General features: G+C 39.1%; 2 protein-coding genes across 9 annotated transcripts in view; one reads left to right on the top strand and one right to left on the bottom strand.

Annotated features, from left to right (window-relative positions):
• Positions 1 to 17,533, top strand: part of SH2D4B (SH2 domain containing 4B) — a 126,239-nt gene that overhangs the window by 12,253 nt on the left and 96,453 nt on the right. The gene's annotated exons all lie outside the window — the stretch shown is intronic.
• Positions 1 to 17,533, bottom strand: part of LOC102084425 (rap1 GTPase-GDP dissociation stimulator 1-like) — a 36,117-nt gene that overhangs the window by 16,042 nt on the left and 2,542 nt on the right. Inside the window, exons 2-5 of the mRNA XM_065067686.1 lie at positions 5,391 to 5,501; positions 4,407 to 4,529; positions 4,119 to 4,244; positions 2,211 to 2,339 (exon numbers count right to left, since the gene is read on the bottom strand). Of these exons, the coding sequence (XP_064923758.1) occupies positions 2,211 to 2,339; positions 4,119 to 4,244; positions 4,407 to 4,529; positions 5,391 to 5,501 (489 nt within the window). The remainder of the gene's footprint in view (positions 1 to 2,210; positions 2,340 to 4,118; positions 4,245 to 4,406; positions 4,530 to 5,390; positions 5,502 to 17,533) is intronic.

Below are 17,533 nucleotides of genomic sequence, written 5' to 3'. Positions count from 1 at the left end.
TTATAGACACTTCCATCCCTTTGGACAGCACTGAGATAGCAAAACTCTACTCCATCCCTTCTCCCTTCTACTACTTTCTTTAATGCTATATTTGTGTAACTAATGTAGCTATGACCCTGTAATGAAATTGCCCCAGTGGCTAAGAAGACCAACAGCATCCTGGCTTGTATCAGAAATAGTGTGGCCAGCAGGACTGGGCAAGTGATTGTGCCACTGTACTTGGTGCTGGTGAGGCCCGGCCTCAAATCCTGTGTTCATTTTTGGGTCTTTCACTACAAGAAAGACACTAAGGTGGGGGAGAGAGTTCAGAGGAGGGCGACAAAGCTGGTGGGGGGTCTGGAGCACACATCTGATAAGGAGCAGTTGAGGGAACTGGGGCTGTTCAGCCTGGAGGCTGAGAGGAGACCTTATTGCTGTCTACAACTACCGGAAAGGAGGTTGTAACATGGAGGGGGTTGGTAGCTTCTCCCAAGAAGACTTGGCAGTGTTAGCTTTACAGTTGAGCTTGACTATCTTTAAGTTGTTTTCCAACCTAAATAATTCTATGATTTGAATAGTTATCAAAATAATCCTGACTTAATTTCATTTGTAGTATGATTATTTAGTATACCAAATTGGTGTGTGCCAGTTTGTAGTAGTAGTATGTTTTCTGCCCTGATTAGATGGTCCTAGTCCTTCTGGGATCTGTAAAATGTATGTTAAAAAGATCAAATTCTTTTAAAGCTCACTGTGTCCTGGCATAGAACACATTTTAGTGGAATATGGTATTAAGATAAGAGATCTATAAAGGAGAGACCTCACTGGAGGGTGATGTAACTGTGATACCATAGCCCCTGCCCTGCCTCTCCCCCTAAATGCAGGAAGCATTAGGTCAAATTATACAGTCAAACCATCTACAAAGTGTGGTGATATTTTTATACCCATCTTTTTCTTCCATCAATACTTACAACTTGTGTAAAGTAGGAAAGATGTACTCTAAATCAGTGGAGATGCCTTTGATTTGAAAATTGTGTAAATGAAAAGGGAAGGTGTTTCATTAAGGCATATAAACTTTTATCACAGTATGTTTGGGATTGGAAAGGACCTCAAAAGATCATCTAGTCCAATCCCCCTGCTGGAGCAGGAACGCCTAGGTGAGGTTGCACAGGAACATGTCCAGGCGGGTTTTGAATGTCTCCAGAGAAGGAGACTCCACAACCTCCCTGGGCAGCCTGTTCCAGTGTCTGTCACCCTCACTGAGAAGAAGTTTCTTCTCAAATTTAAGTGGAACCTTTTGTGTTCCAGCTTGATCCCGTTACCCCTTGTCCTATCATTGTTTGCCACCGAGAAGAGCCTGGCTCCATCCTCGTGACACTCACCCTTTATATATTTGTAAGCATTAATGAGGTCACCCCTCAGTCTCCTCTTCTCCAAACTAAAGAGCCCCAGCTCCCTCAGCCTTTCTTCAGAAGGGAGGTGCTCCACTCCCTTAATCATCTTGTTGCCCTACGCTGGACCCTCTCCAGCAGTTCCCTGTCCTTCTTGAACTGAGGGGCCCAGAACTGGACACAATATTCCAGATGTGGTCTCACCAGGGCGGAGTAGAGGGGAAGGAGGACCTCTCTCGATCTACTAACCACCCCCGTTCTAATACACCCCAGGATGCCATTGGCCTTCCTGGCCACAAGGGCACAGTGCTGGCTCATGATCATCCTGTTGTCCACAAGGACACCCATTTTATTTTCTATTTTATTAAATAGAAATAAATTTTATTAAGTAGAAATACATTTTTAATAAATAAGTATTTAATGCAACATATCTGAAATAGCTGATACTGTCCATTTACAAGATGAGGTTTTGCCCTCTACATTTTTCTGGGTCAAAAGCTGTCTATTAAATCTTAATTGTTTTAATATAGTACCAGCAATTGTTAGTACTCCAGGAAAGAGTAGTTACTTCTCCAACACAGATACTGTGGGCAGTCCTTGATTAGATATTAGTGTTTAAAAAACAACATAAAACCAAACCAAAAAAAAACAAAAAACCCCCAACAAAACAAAGAAAAATGCAAAAAATCTAGCCCCCTCACCCTACAAATAATCCAACACAAATAACAAACCCCCCACCTCCAAAAACACCACCACCATCCATGGGCATTCTTCATGTACATGGAAAGGCAGTGACAGTTTGAAGATGATACTTTGCTCCAAGAAACAAAAGCATTTACTTACCAAGGTCTGCAAGATTGCATAAGGCCAATAGATCAACATGGACAAGCGGTTCACTCTCTGCATAATCGGTTAATATTCGGACTAGTGAAGTGATTACTCCTACCTTCACCAGCTGTTCCTGAAGATCCCCTAGTAACAGTAAGCATAGAAGTTAAAGGTGTTTAAATAACAACCTGTTAAATTGGTAAAAAGGGTCCAACTGAGGTGCTTGCAGCTTTTCTTTTTCACACTCTTAGAATTTGTACAGCTTTTGTGCTGTGGGTTCAGGCTAATGCACGTGTGTGGGAAATGCAGGTTCAGGACAGTTTTGCTAAATCTCCTCCTTCTAATTTGACTTGAGGAATTAAGCTGCATTAAAAAAAAAAAAAAAAAAAAAAAAATGAGGGCAATTGCATGAGCATATCATGCAAAAGGAGGCTGAGGGGAGACCTTATTGCTGTCTACAACTTCCTGAAAGGAGGTTGTACCATGGAGGGTGCTGGTCTCTTCTCCCAAGTAACAAGTGATAGGATGAGAGGAAATGGCCTCAAGTTGCACCAGGGGAGGTTTAGATGGGATATTGGGAAAAATTTCTTCATGGAAAGGGTTGTCAGGCATTGGAACAGCCTGCCCAGGGAAGTGATTGAGTTGCCATCCCTGGGGGTGTTTAAAAGACAAGTAGATGTGGTGCTTAGTAACATGGTTTAGTGGGACTTGGCAGGTTAGGTTTATGGTTGAACTTGATGATGTTTAAGTTCTTTTCCAACCTAAATGGTTCTATGATTCTCTACTACTAGTGTGGCTTCTAAAGCAAGTTCTGATGGACTGTATCTCTTGGTATGTATCTGAAAATTGAGTAAGGAACAGACGGCCTATTTCTCTCAGGGAATGGGAATCTCAGCTTTATTATCCTATGGCTTCTTTTGTTCTGAAGGGCAAGGAGATGGAAGAGACTGGAGACTCAAGATAAAGCAAAGTCTAGTCACAACTCTGCTTTCGGAGGTCAAGTGTTCTGACTCATATAGCAAATGTCCCTATACCTGCTTTTCGCATGTTGGAATAATGTCTTTTTTATTCTTAAAAGTATTTTTTGGCAAAACAAGACATTTTACCAATACCTGGGCTATTACAAGATACCACTGAGAGAGAGCAAAGGCTTTAAAGTTGATACAGGGCAATCATCCTCTTCCAGTTTTTTGAATGTTAGTTGTTCAACATGTAGGGAATCTTCAATTCTTGAACTCAAGGTATCTTTGGAATTTTTGTAGGCTGAGTAAGGTTATTAAGCAGGTATAAATTCATGTGACTTAAGGGGGAAGTAAGCAAACTAGAGTGAGTAAAAATTAATTTCATCCTGGTTCTAGTGTACTAACTAGAGCTGTCTCTATCCACATGCAGAATTGCTGAGGAAAACACTGGTAACTTTTCTTTCTGTAGTTTGTCATGTAATGAACAAAAGCTTAATCTTTAAAATTATTTTGTGAATGCCAAGAACTATCAAATGCAAAGTTGGACAGTGGAGGTTGCTAAAAGTACAGTGACCTTGCTTTTTGACAGACTCTTCAACAAGTGCTTTGCTTTATAGATGCTGTTATTACTTTGGAAGAAGACTAAGCCATTCAGGATTTGGGCCCAAGGCAGTTCTGCAAAATCAAGATTTGTATGAGGTGCTGCTACTCTTGTAGTTGCAGAACAGTTCTGACAGAGATGGATCACCTTGAAGTAAAAAGAAAAAATAATAGAGGGAAATCCAGAGTTTAGGAGGTGCTTGGGATTCATTCAACCTGGTGTCTGTGAGCTGTATTAATTGTATATCTAACTGGAGGGTGAAGTGCATTGTGTGCTTATAAAAAATGTATGAGTTACAATGCCATGTAAAGTAATACCTTATAACTAGGGGAAATAGGACTCATTTAAGTCAATACTTACGATTATCATAACAGATACGGCCAATAGCCCTCCCAGCATGAAGCAACATTTCTTGGTCTGTGCTCTCCAGCAAAGGTATCAAAGTTGGAACCAAATTTGCTTCAATACATGGTTTCTTCATTTCCTCTGTGTAGGTAAAGGACAGGGAGTTATGTTTTTTTTTTTTTTTGTCATGTTGAAATAAAACAATTGCAAGACCAACAGCTGGTAGCCATGACACAGAACTCAAGCAGACACATAGAGCTAATGTATTGTCATGTCTTGTAGTAACACTGTAGTACAACATACCATTCTTGGCTATCTCTGAAAGCACGTGGGCTGCTTTCACTGCACATCGTGGATTGCCCTTCAGGATTTTTGCCAAAGTTGGGAAGATCCCACTCTCTCTGAGTAGGCTGAGGGATCTCTGCTCTGTAATGATAAGAGTGTTAACAATACCTGCAGTAGATTTGCTACTGGTTTATTTACATGTTTCTTTGTTTTATAGTGTTCTGAGTGGATATGTGTGGGATCCAAGATTCTGATGTAACAAGGTACTTAAAGGCTGTCTCAGTCTGCATATATGAGAATAGTCATCTGAATTGCAGCAAGCGTAGTTCCAGCTGATTATTCTGCTTCATGCTGAATCAGAGCACAGGTGGCAAAGCAAAGAGGAAAGCAGTTTCATCTTCTCTGACTATAAAAGGATGCTTGCATAAGGGATGGGAAGTCAGGGATTAAGATTCTATTCCTGAGGTATAGCCTAGCAATTAATTTTCTATGTAGGCACAACATCTTTTATTAGATTAGCAATTAGAACACTCAATTCCCTTAGCTTTTCTTCGTCAAAAATATGGCTAATTGTTCTTAAGGTAGTAAATCACCATCTGCCAGGAGATTAAGATAAGTGCTGGTTTATGTCATTTCAGGAGAATGTGCAGAGACCTTAAAGACTTACTTCTAAGAAGACTAGGAACTACTTTTTAAATTTGTGACCTGATAAGGAAGGGTCACTGCAACTTAATCCTAGGAGTTTGTTTTGTAGTAAATAGAACATTAAATTTGGAATTTCTGTGTAGCTTCAGTTGTTTTAGTGACCAGCAGCTTTATCTGGTTACAGGTAGATTTACAAGTATACAAACAAAAAAGAAAACAACAAAACAGGCTGAGGACAGCTGCAGTTCCAGCAGCAAACACTTCTTGTAATACAGATTATCATCATAGACAGAAATGTCCAGTTAATGCTTTCAGATTGTGCAGATGGTTAAATAGTGATGTGGAGTGATACTTAGCTATCTTCAGTAAGAGCCAGGAGAATCCCATTCAGACTTTCAAGGATCTGATCTTCAGCTTCTGTGCCATCTCCACAGAGCTGGAGGTACTCCAGGTGCTGACTCAGGGTTTCTAAACAGGGATGAAAGACTGTGGTGAGCCAGTATGGAAAATATTTTGAGTTCTTTCTGGTATTTCTTTTCAGTGACAATGTCTGACCATAAGATCATCTACTGAAGGGTCCAGATCTAAATATGTTCTTTAAAGAATTATTTTAATCTAAGAGCATCAGGCAAAAGCTTGGGCCACTTCTCAGACAGCACATAGCTCTTGCACAGGCATAAATGTGCAGAGATAAATTCTGTCTGGAAAAATAAATTAACATAACTGTGGCAGAGTTTGAGGTGGATGGAGAGAGAAATAATTAGAGAACCCAAATCAAGCCTTTCATTTCTAAATACCTCTATATCATGAAGATAGTACTTGCAGTTCAGCTGGCTGTGGCTGGTAGCAGGCGCTGAAGAATGTAAGAATGAAATGGATACAGTAACCAACTTCTGCCTTAGTTTACTGCAACCTTGGCCTTTAGAATCTTACCTAGCATTTACATCAATGTGTTTAATGTCTTTCGATGGACTTTCATTCCATTAATTTGTTTAACTACCTATTTAAGTTAATTCATACTACTTACCTCCACAGCACACTGTGACATTAAGTTCCACAGTTTCACTGTTGTAAGAGGAAGATACTTCTCTTTATTTTAAAATATCAGTTTTGAGCTTTTTGGTAGATGGCCTTTGAGTTTCTGTAGTCAGAGAAAACAATGAATCTTCACTGTTTTCCTTTTCCATGGTTGTCAGGATTAGATGGATTTGTATTATATCCCTCCTTTGTAATTCTTCTGCCAATATTAATTTAATATTTCCTCTACAGAAGCTTTGGTAGCTTACCTCTATCTCTTCCCAGTTCACTTTTATTCTCTTTATTTTAGGTGAGGATTTAGAATTCATAAGTGTTTTCAAGCTATAGGTGGACCAGTGATTAAAACAGATTGTAATGTTTATTTTCTACTCTTTTAATCCTTTGTCTATTTGAGAACGAGTTTTATGCAGCTATTCAAAATGACTCAACCTCTTCTGGGCAGAGGGAGTTAACTTAGACCCTACCATTGCTCATAATTAGGCCGTCTTTTCCTCATGTGGTTCTGCATTTACAGCCACTGAATTTGATGTGCCTCTTTGTCCCAAGTCTTACAGGATAAGATTTTTCTGCAGCTCCCTACAGTTGGTTTTGAGTGCTCCAAATAATCCAGAAACCATTCAGCTATTTCTGGGTAGTGTATGAATATACTGAATGACAGGTTCCAGCAAAGGTAACCTCTACTAATTATGTCTCTGTATCGTGAAGCAGTTTTTATTCTGCCCTTCAGACTTCATCAGATAACCTTCTCTCATATCCCAAGATAGCTTGGATGATAAACCTTATTGAAAAGTTTGTAGAAATCAAAATGCATTGTTATCAGTATCTCATTTATTCATCTTCTTGCCAGCTCCTTAAAAATGTTTAAAGAAAGAAGTTGGGCGTTACTTGCCTGCTTATAGACATTCTCCTTTTTATTGTATCTTTGCTGAGTAATTCTGTGCCTTACTATAGTCCTACAATTTACCTGTGCAGAGATCAGATTTCTGTACCTCAATTTCCTGCATTCCTAGAAATTGTTTCTGTAAACCCGCGCTACTCCTAACTGCTTTCTGCCTTATCCTGAAGTTGATTTAAATGGCATTCTGTGTGTCACAGTTAATGATCTGCCAATTCGTTATTTAGTTCCTTATAAATTCTGGGCAATATCATCCAGTCCTGACAATTGGTTACCATTTATTTTATTGATTTCTTCTAAATCAATCTTATGCCCTTTCAATCTGAATGTTCTTCTGTCTACTTCCTGAACACAAAAGACCTAAAGTAGTTGGAGTGAATGTAAGAAATAATGCTGGAAAACTGATGTCTGAAGTAGTTAACTTAAAGGAGAATATGACATAAAGTGTTACCAAACTGTAATAAAATAGCATTTCTACTTCACAAATTGTTTCGTTGGAAAAGATGAGTCATGAATCTTGGCCTATAAATTCTTCAGTTGAGGACTGATAATTCATCATTTCTTTTTGTCATTTGATGGTTTCACTGTTTTCTCTTTCATTAATGTGTCCATTAGTTACTGTGAGATTTTTTTTTTTTTTTAAATTAGAATGTATGAATTTAGTGCAGGCAGGAATTTACTTCAGAGGAATCAGAATTGTCTTGAGTTATTTTGAAGAGAGGATGAATTAAAGGGAGGAGAAGTAGAATATAGTTAAAGGCTGTTATTGTCCTTTGAGAAGAACATTTCTTTGGCTTAGAAATTTCAAAGCAGTTATTTAAGAACAGTTACAACTTTAGTTTTGGGCCTTAAACAAGATGCTATATTTAGAAGAATCTCTGGATTCATCAGGTTAAAAATCTATGTGGGGAAACTTCAATATTTTTCGTTCTGAGTAAGAAACGGAGGCTGTATGATGCCTCTTGTGAAGGCTTTGTAGTTGAAAGTAATTATGTGTTTGTCTTTTTGTGGCCTCTTCAAAATCAGGTGCTACAGGCAACACAAGTATAAAATTGATAGGAGATCAATGTTTTTTTAAAAATAGATTGGATTTGCTGCCTTTTTTTATTAATGAAAACAGACTGAAAACTCATGGAGTAGATAGATCTACAAGAAGGATGATTTCCTTCGACGAGCTTTAAAAAATTAACATTAATCACTCGTTTCCATTTGTGTCCAGTTCTCTTGCTGCAGTTTGCTGAATAAATGATTTTGTGCAAATGAAGTAACATGTAGAATGCAATATTCTCAAAAAAGAAAAAAAAAAAAAAAGAGGAGGAAGTTTTACAAATAGTAGGGAACAGTCTGTATTACTGGTCATTCCTTAGGCTGATATAGTGGTAATTAGAAATCCAGGTGCTTTGTTATTTCTCCAGGGAACAGATCAGTGGAATAACACCATATGCATGATGACAGGCAAAGTTCTTGTAAAATGTCCCTCTTGTTACAGTCTGTAATGTTGTGAACCAAGTACTATGAGCAGCAGAATCAAACAAGCAGCCTAACTGAAGAGCTATTATTATAATACTGCCTTCTGCAAGACTTTTTAAATGTAATAGTCTTAAGATACTGAACGCTTTCCTCAGATACTCAGGATTTTATCATGTTGTATGTGATTTATAAAAACTTGATTAAATTAATCAACATGGGACTGATTCCTTCAATACTCATTATCTTTTCAGTCCATGCTTCTTAAGTGGAATCAAAGCAGACGCTGTAAGACACAGTTATTTTTGTGGAGATGCAATAAAAACAGCACATGTACAGATTGTGACTAAAATTATCCAGAAAAGAGTATTTCTGTTTAGTGGAAAATTCTGGGTTGTTGACATTTTGTTTTATTGCATGCTGGAACAAAATGCCAACGTGGTGGAACCTCAGGGAACACAGAACAATTTGTTTCAGGTTTTTTTGCAAATGTGGTTCTTCCCCAGCCGGGGGCTGCCCGGCCGGGCAAGCTGGGAAGCAGCCAGGCCGGCTCGCCAGCTGGTGGGGCAGCAGGGAGCGCCTCCCCGCCTGCCTTCTCAGGAGGGGTGTAGCAGAATAAACATGTTCTCAGGGAATATTTTTTCATCCTCCTGAATCAGCATTTTTAGCAGAATATTGTTGATTTGCTTTAGTAATTCACTGTAGAAGTGAGGGAAATGGACTTGAGCCTCTGTTCTGGAAAGCTCTAATTTTACGTTTTCACCAATTACCTGCAGGGTCTCAATTTAGAAATCTCTGGAAACTGAAGTACAGAAGGCTTTTTTTTTTTCCTGAGCTTAAGGGTTAGATTATTAATTTGCATCTAAATCTGTGTATAAGCTACTGAGTAGAGGCATGGGAACCAGACTTTTTCTGTGGGAGTTGGTTTACGATCATCCTGATGAGAGCAGGAACAGTAATGCGGAAAACAAGCTGCACACAGAGATTTGATCTGGCCTCTGCAGTGGGGAAAGAGCCATGAGGTGTGATCTCTTTGGATCCCTTGGACCATTGCTGTATTAATTCTGAGCACAAGTTTTGACCTATAAAGTCTGCAGGGAGCGAGAAAGAATGAATCTCACACATCTCTATATATTTCAGTGACTAATTATGCCCCCTCTAAAAAAGCAATGCCTTATCTGTTTGTTTTTTTTTTTCCCCATCTCTTTATAGCCTTTCACATGTGTAGGACTTTGTTTTTTTTTTTCTAGAGGAAATATAGACCCTGTCTTGCGATACCAAATCCTACATTTGGTGTTATTTATTGCTGTTTGGATCCTGAGCAGTGTGAAGTCAGTATGATCCAGTTTGAGGGCTTGAAACAACTTACTCCAGTTGCCTTGTGTGTCTGCTGCTGCCTCTTCCTTCAGTAGTTTCACGTACTAAACTTATTCTTCTGCCGCTTACCTTTAGTGTACTTTAGAAAATACTTCCATGGACTCTTATCATTATTACTATTTTTCAAAGCTGGAAAACAAGTTAATGTGTTTTTCCAGGACATAAAGATGTGATAATTGTTTACGACAGAGGTCCATTTAGCTCAGTTTAATGACTCTGGTAATAGATGATTAAAGAATGGTAGAAGAAGAGCGTACGTATCCTTTCCCTGCTATATTTTTTTAATTTTTAGTTGTCAACTACTTAGGGATTTTTATTTGCTGGAAGCTTCATCTTGTTTAATTGCACTTGAATTCATGAAAGTATTTATTTTGAACTTTTTTGTAATTTAGCTTTCAGAACATAGACTTGTGGTGAGTTACAAAAAGTATTTGGATTTCAACAAGAGAAAACAACTCATTCTTGTTTTCTGTTGTTGAAATCATCATCTGGCCTTCTCTTGGCTCTGATTTTCTGAAAATGTACTGTATTACCATGCCACGGAACACAAGCCTCCATTAAATGCATCCCGTGTGATAGGTGAGTGATCAGAGTCCATGTCGATAAACTGCTAGAGTTCTGCAGGTCAAGAGTAGCTGGAAGGCTTAAGAGTCCTGAAGAAACTAAAATTTCAAGTCATAATACTGGCAAATAGCTGTTGGCTCTGTCTAGCAATTTAATAATAATAAAAAAGTTGACCTGTATTCTTATTTGTGTGTCTGCCTGCAAAATCTTGTAGCTGTAAACCCTCACTTTCTCAATGTTTTAATGCTCTTCCCTGAAATAACAAAAATAATGCCTGGTCCATAGCATCTCCCATATAAACCAATAGTAACAAATGTGCCTGCATGTCAAGTAGACGAATTAGTAGTACTAGTAGAAATAAGGCTCCAGATCTCCTCATCTATGAGTGTGATATTATATTCATTGCATAATGAAACATAAAGGTGTACATTGGAGATGGAGAAACCCAGAAGGGCTGGTGTGTGTGGGTGGGTGTGTGTGCGTGTTAAGAGCAAATAAAACCTATAAGGTCCAATAGTTAAATTACTGCTGACTGTGAATGGTGCAGCAATGTGATTATACAGGTTTTGTTGTAACCAAGGGAAGCAAGAGCTGCTTCTTTTGACTTTGGTGGCCCCACCAGGGTAGGGAGGAGAAAGGTGCAATTCAATTTGAGGAGGGGGTTTTGAATTTCTCCAGCAGTGAATTATTATATTCTATCTCTAGAAAGGCTTGTAACTGTCTTGGGACTGGGCTGACTTATATTCTTTCCAATAGAAATATCTTATCTTGGTGCATGAAGTAAAATATTGGAGGAACAGATCTTCCATCTCTTCAGACTTTCAAACCCATGGCAGGAAAATTGTCCTATAAATCAAGTAAGCTATTATCTATATCTCCCTGAAAAGCCACTTATGGCCATGTTAAAAGTTATGTTTTGTGTCTTTGTTACTACACTCAAGGGTGATGAGATGTAGGAGAAAAATCATTAGATTAAAAATGAGCTGGGGAGAGAATTTAAAACCAATATCCTAAGGATGACAGGGATATATAATTATGAACAACTCTTCACCTGTTTTTTTTTTTTTTTCTGGTTGTCTCTCTAAAATGTATTTTACTGCTGTCTCTTCAGCCTGGAGAAGAGAAGGCTGAGAGGGGATCTCATTGGTGTTTATAAATATCTCAAGGGTAGATGTGAAGAGGATGGGACCAGACTCTTTTCAGTGGTGCCAAATGATAGGATGAGGGGCAATGGGTACAGACTGAAGCACAGGAGATTCCATCTGAATACGAGGAAAAACTTTACTTTGAGGTGCCAGCGCCCTGGAACAGGATACCCAGAGAGGTTGTGGAGTCTCCTTCTCTGGAGACATTCAAACCCACCTGGACACATTCCTGTGCGATCTGCTCTGGATGAACCTGCTTTAGTGGGTGGGTTGGACTAGATGATGTCCAGAGGTCCCTTCCAACCCTAACCATTCTGTATGTCTATTTTGTAGCTGGTTTTTGAACTTTTTCTGCATGTAGATAACTTGACAGAGAATGTTTGGACAAAAAATGAATTTGACTTTGTGGACATTTTTTCTTTATTAAAATTAGCAAATGGGGAAGAAATATTTTGCAACATTTTTGAAAACTTGAGACAGCATTTTAATTTGCAGTTCTTTTGATGGATGTTCACTGGAATGTCCTTGGTTTAAATAATCTGAACTGAGCTTAAGGCTTGATCTAGTGTTTTTTATGGCAGCATGGGGTTAAAAGCTAAGATGTGAGGAAGGACACCAGACACTACTCTAAATTAAGTCAACCTGGACAGTTCTGTAGTTGGTGATGATGTGGACATATATAGGCTTTGCATATTTCTTTCCCTTACATCCCTCAGCAACCCTCTTCAAGGAGGAAAGGAGTAGGAATGGATGGCTGGTGTAGGTTGTCCTAGAAGGCTGGAGCCATGGCATTATCTGGGACTTGATATCTCTTTCCGCCCACTGCCAGAATCTGAAAAGGGCCATATTTTCCCCAATGTTATTTTCTCCTGGCCTAGACTAAATATTCTCAATGTTAATGGTCAAATATGTGCAGTTTCTAAGCATGGTTTAAAAATACCTGTTGCCAAGAAGTGGAATATATAGGAAAGCCCACTGTGGTGTCTACAAAACCGAACCTTTCCCCAGTGCCTTTGCAACCTTTGTGGATTGCACTGACCCACCCTGAACTCTTCAAAGCGTCGTTCAATGCCTGTGTTCCTGCGGCATGCGCCTTTGAACATTTTGCTATTCACAGAATGTGAGAATGCAGTGGGTTTTTAAGGAATTTTTCACTGTTTAGCCTGAGCTGCAGGTTGAAAGGATAATGAAATCAGGAATTTAAGCCTGACTGGCTAGTACTTATATTAATGATGTCTATACGTTACAAAGATTTAAGAACTTTATATAATCCATGTCTAAAAATTTCATAAATGTCATAGATCAACCAGGACAGACACAAGACTTTTCTATGTGGTGTCATGTGTGGCATTATTTTTTTCAAAGAATGAGGTAGAGAATAGTAGGAACTACCTAGCAGTAAAGCAGAAAAAAGAAAATTGATATAGAATATAAGTGGGTCAGCATCTGGTTGCCATGGCTGGATACACAGTGCTGAATTTTTAGTGCCTGAATGCCAGCCATTTGACAGAAGAGCATTGCAAGGGGGTGGGGAGCAGAAAGTATTAAAGAGAGTTTACTGTGGTGTTGCTATGTCCACAATATGTGCATCAGCTGGCCTTGGACCATTCCTTAATATCTCAGTTGTTGATCACTGCCGCTCAGCCTTTATTTCTACAGGGTTTCCTACCGTTCATCTACTGTTTGGCCTGCGGTTTGTCCAGAAAGCTTAGTTCTCCTTTGGCCTTTGATGCCAGGCTTCTTTCCAAACACATTCAGCACAGGTATCAGAACAGATGGGTGGACAGAACCTTTTGCTTCTGAGTAAGAGCTCTCCTAACAACATGACTGCCCCGAGTGGTGAAAGACAACTTTGTTATATGGCTCAGAGATTTAACACAAAGAGTGTTCTGATGCAAGAAGGGTTTTTAATTGAAAGCATTTATCCTTTGAGAACATTTATCCTGTGCATAATTTTAACTTGAGCAAAATGTGAGTAAAAAACTTGGAAAAGTAAGCAGCTAAAAGAGATATAGAAATGTAGCATTATTTGGGTGGGAATTACGTGGTTGAAGTTTAGAGTTTCACAGTGCAATGGCTGAGGTACAAAGCTGTAAGTACATGAACAAAGGCTTTTTTCTTTGTTAACAGTAAAAGACTCAGCTGTGCCTCACATGATCAGAAGATATTTGCAGAACTAGTAGAGAAATTCGGGTTCAGAAGAGGTCATGGTATAAAGTGATACTGATATTCCTTGTGGTAACAGAAATAGGTTGTTGCTGGTGAGAAAAATGGCATTTGATTGTGAAATGGAGATTGGGAGGGGGGGAAACAGCTTTTTTTTTTCCGATTTTTTTTTTTTTTTTTTTTTTTTTTTTGATAGTTTAATTCTACCAAGTAGGGATTGCAGGAAATAGTGTGTATGTGGGGCAAAATAGGGGTAGAAAGCAGATTCTACTGCCATGTTGCTGAGGCTGTGCCCTGTGGAGTCAACAAAAAGAATGGTTGCAAAACCCTGAATGAAAAGAGATAAGAGGAGAAATATGATTATCCAAGGATAACCTAAAACAGGTCAGTGAGATAAGTTGGAAGAAAGCCAGCTGAGTGCAGTCAGGGAGAACATATGTGCTGAAGAGATGACCCATAGCATGAAAAGCTGCTTAATCGTATTCTGCTAAACTTATTTGTTTTATGACAGACGGAGAATAGGAATAAAATTCACTTTACTGTAAAGGAATCAAGATGTTGTAAACTTGAGTACAAGTATACATCTTTTTATGGGCTTGATAATTTAACTATGACACTTAATGCTTGTCAAATAGGTTGGTTTGACATCTGCCAGGCTCATAGGCTAATGCTGAGCCTGAGCTCCCAGATGCTCTAATTCCTTATGCAAGGTAAGGGGAACACCAGCTTTCCGGTTTAGAAGTCAGACTTGCAGGAATAGCAAAAATAAAAAAGTGCTGTATTCAAAAGCAATGAGTAATGTATCTAAAATGACTTTCTTTTTCAATGAACAACACTGTGTTTCAGGTTTTTCTTTATAAAAAAAGAGGTCAGGAAATTTGATGGTTTAGATCAAAGTTCAGCTTTTTCCATAGTTGTTTAGTTCCAGGAGGTATGGATTTCACCAAGTATTGTGGAACATAGGGGTAAATTCTGAGAGCTGGCAAAGCTACACACTGACTACAACAGTGTGAGCAGATAAGTAATTGGATAAATTGTGACAGCTGGGTATAAATTGACTGTCTTCATTTATGAAAATGAATGAAATTCCTCTGTCTTGCTTACTGGAGATCTTGTTTTCTGCATTTGTTATGAGTGATGTACCTTTGGTCACACAGTTAATATACCTCTTAAGTATCTTTTATATGTTGGGCTTCCTATTTGCTCACATTCTGTAGTTTTTCAGCAAAAAAGTGAATTAAAGGAACCCTTCCCTTTGGTCATTACATGTGTCTGGAAAGTAGACCATAGTCTCAGCCAAACAGCATTCAGTCTAATTTCCCTGTCTCCCTAAATTTAGCTTGCAGAGCTGTCAGTGGAGGAAAAGCCAAGTAGGCTCCACAGAAGATAAAACATTAATTTTCTTTGGCTGACTACTCCTATAAGGGGTTTTTCAGCCAAGGAAAAGAACAGCTGTCGAAAAAAATAAATAAAGCTTTGTGCTGATATCAAAGCACCAGCCCAGTCCTCAGCTATCCCTGCTAAACAGTCTCTTGGGAGCATAGGTGGATGTTAGAGACTACAGACAATCACAATAAAGCTGGTGGTGTCCACACTACAGCATGTGTTGTCATAAGGAAAGATGTTGACAGGTGTTGGAGGGAGACCACAGAATGGTGGGCTGGATAGTCTGGAAGATGTGCCATCCATGACCTCCAGTTGTGGAGAAGTCTCATCCCTGGCCATGGCAGTGTATGGAATCTGGTTTTCCACAGGGACTGTGCTGCAAAGCCGTCTGGTTGGCTGGAGATGTTTTGGTTGGTGTATAGGTATTGCTGGGCTGGGGTGTAGTGATGCACAATTGGAGCCAGACTGTGTTTCTGCAGTGACGAGAGCATCGCCAAGTGAAATCCAGAGGGCAGGACTGGTTGCACTGGGAAGCCCAGCCACGTGGTAGGGCTGGTGGAGCAGGGAAGCCCTGCCAGAGCGCCCAGAACTGTGAGAGCTATGTGGACAGATGGCAAGGAATGAGGCAAATGCAATTATTGGCCTTTTGTGCCTTGACTCTAGCTAAATAGGCAGGGCACAAAGGTCCTACGGTCCAGACTAAAACTCCTGAACTTCGTGTTTAACTAGTAACTGCTGTCTATGCAAGGAAACTCATATGCCTGAGCATTTGTCTGTTCCACTTGTGTGACAAATGCAGTTTGAAGTAGACGCATCATGAAGTTTAGGAGGCTACGGTACAAAGCTATGTTGTCAGACTTCAAAGGACATTCTTTTCTTCTTTGCTTCTCTGTTACAATGCCAAAAAATAAGTGTATTTCTGCAGTTCTTGAAAGGACAGAGCATTTGTCTGCAACTTGTCCTCCACCTGCACCTGTCTTGTCTGTGCTAATTGCTTTTAAGACTCCATTCAAGACCTGGAAAAAGCCACTGAGAGAGGAAGGTCTTTTCACTGTTGAGGAAGATAAAGATGTCACATGATCTGCAGTGCAGTTGGTGAAGTTCCTTATTAATCACAGAGGGTTCCAAAATAAAGCAGATTGTAGTGGGAACTTGTGTAAATCATGGCAATTTTTTCTGTGAACGCTGACCAAACTTTTTGTATTGCTTAGTATTATAGTGTCAATTCTGACATGTGTTTGACCTGTTTTATAACTTCATGGGGTGTGCAGAAGATCCTTGGGAGATAGCCTCAAAGTTGATTGCATAATGGACATGCTAAGAATATTTTTTCCTAGTTAGTGGGGGGATGTGTTTGGCTATTTTAGTGTACTATAAGATACCTCATACTGAAAAGGTATAATTCTGAGGTCTGATGCACATTTTAAAAGTTATAGCTTTAAAAGACCTGTCAGTTTTTAATACAAATAACAGGTTCCTGTAATATATGAGCTATATTTTAGAGCTCTACTCTGAAACCTGAGTTACTCAGCAGAATCTACCTATTGGAACATCACTTTATTGATGCCTATAAAGTGTTACTTTTGTGCTCATTCTCAGTGGAGCAAGAAGGGTCAGATTTTAAAGGTATGTAAGCAGGCACAGGTGTCCTGACACTTCTGAAAATTTGATTTGGTTATTTTTTTTCTCGTTTGTTTTAACTTAAATATATTGGCCTAGTGTTACTTGTGCTGCATGTATCGGTTTGAGCTCTGCTGCACAAGTGGGTTGGCGTTGCCTCAGCATTGAATGGGGTGCACAGGAGGACTTGCCTCTGGGACTGTAGCTGTTCTCTGCTGCCAGGGTAAGAGGGTGATTATATCAAACAGAACTCTTGAAGGGGAGCAGACTTACACAGACACCTTGAGAAAACCCTGGCTGTATTGGTATAATAAACTCAATGAAGCAGTTAGTACACATTCAGTTGTAAAGCATTTTAGACAGAGTTCATGTCTACAATAGCTTCAGGCTATGCAACATAACATGGATAACTTCTATCTTGCCTATCTTTTCCTGGACTGAAAATTGCAATAACGTTTTAATGAACAAACCTATATTTACATAATGCTAAACAAGCTTTTGTCAGAGAACCTAGAAGAGGTTCAAAACTCTTTGCAGGTTCTCTCACTTTTATTTGCCTGGAATAAATGCTTACAATCGTTAGAAATAGATATCTAAGTCATTTTTTCAATATCAGAATGTGTATCAAAGTATGTGTGGGGGATTTGGAGAAAGGAAAAAAGGAAACGTTAAATAAAAGGGGGAAAGAAATGTCTGTAAACAAGTAATAACGTTCTTTTGCTGTCATGAGCTAGTGCATTTTGGTTCAAGTACTTTGTGACTAGATTTATTGCTATTGTTCTACTTGCATGGATAAGTTCAAGAAGGGTAAAATGTTAAAATAGTTTTGAGGTGCTAAATGT

This window comes from Columba livia, chromosome 6 (genome assembly GCF_036013475.1).
Source record: "Columba livia isolate bColLiv1 breed racing homer chromosome 6, bColLiv1.pat.W.v2, whole genome shotgun sequence".
NCBI lineage: Eukaryota > Metazoa > Chordata > Aves > Columbiformes > Columbidae > Columba > Columba livia.
The sequence above is the reverse complement of the archived record's forward strand: the minus strand, read 5'-3'. Positions and strand labels throughout refer to the sequence as shown.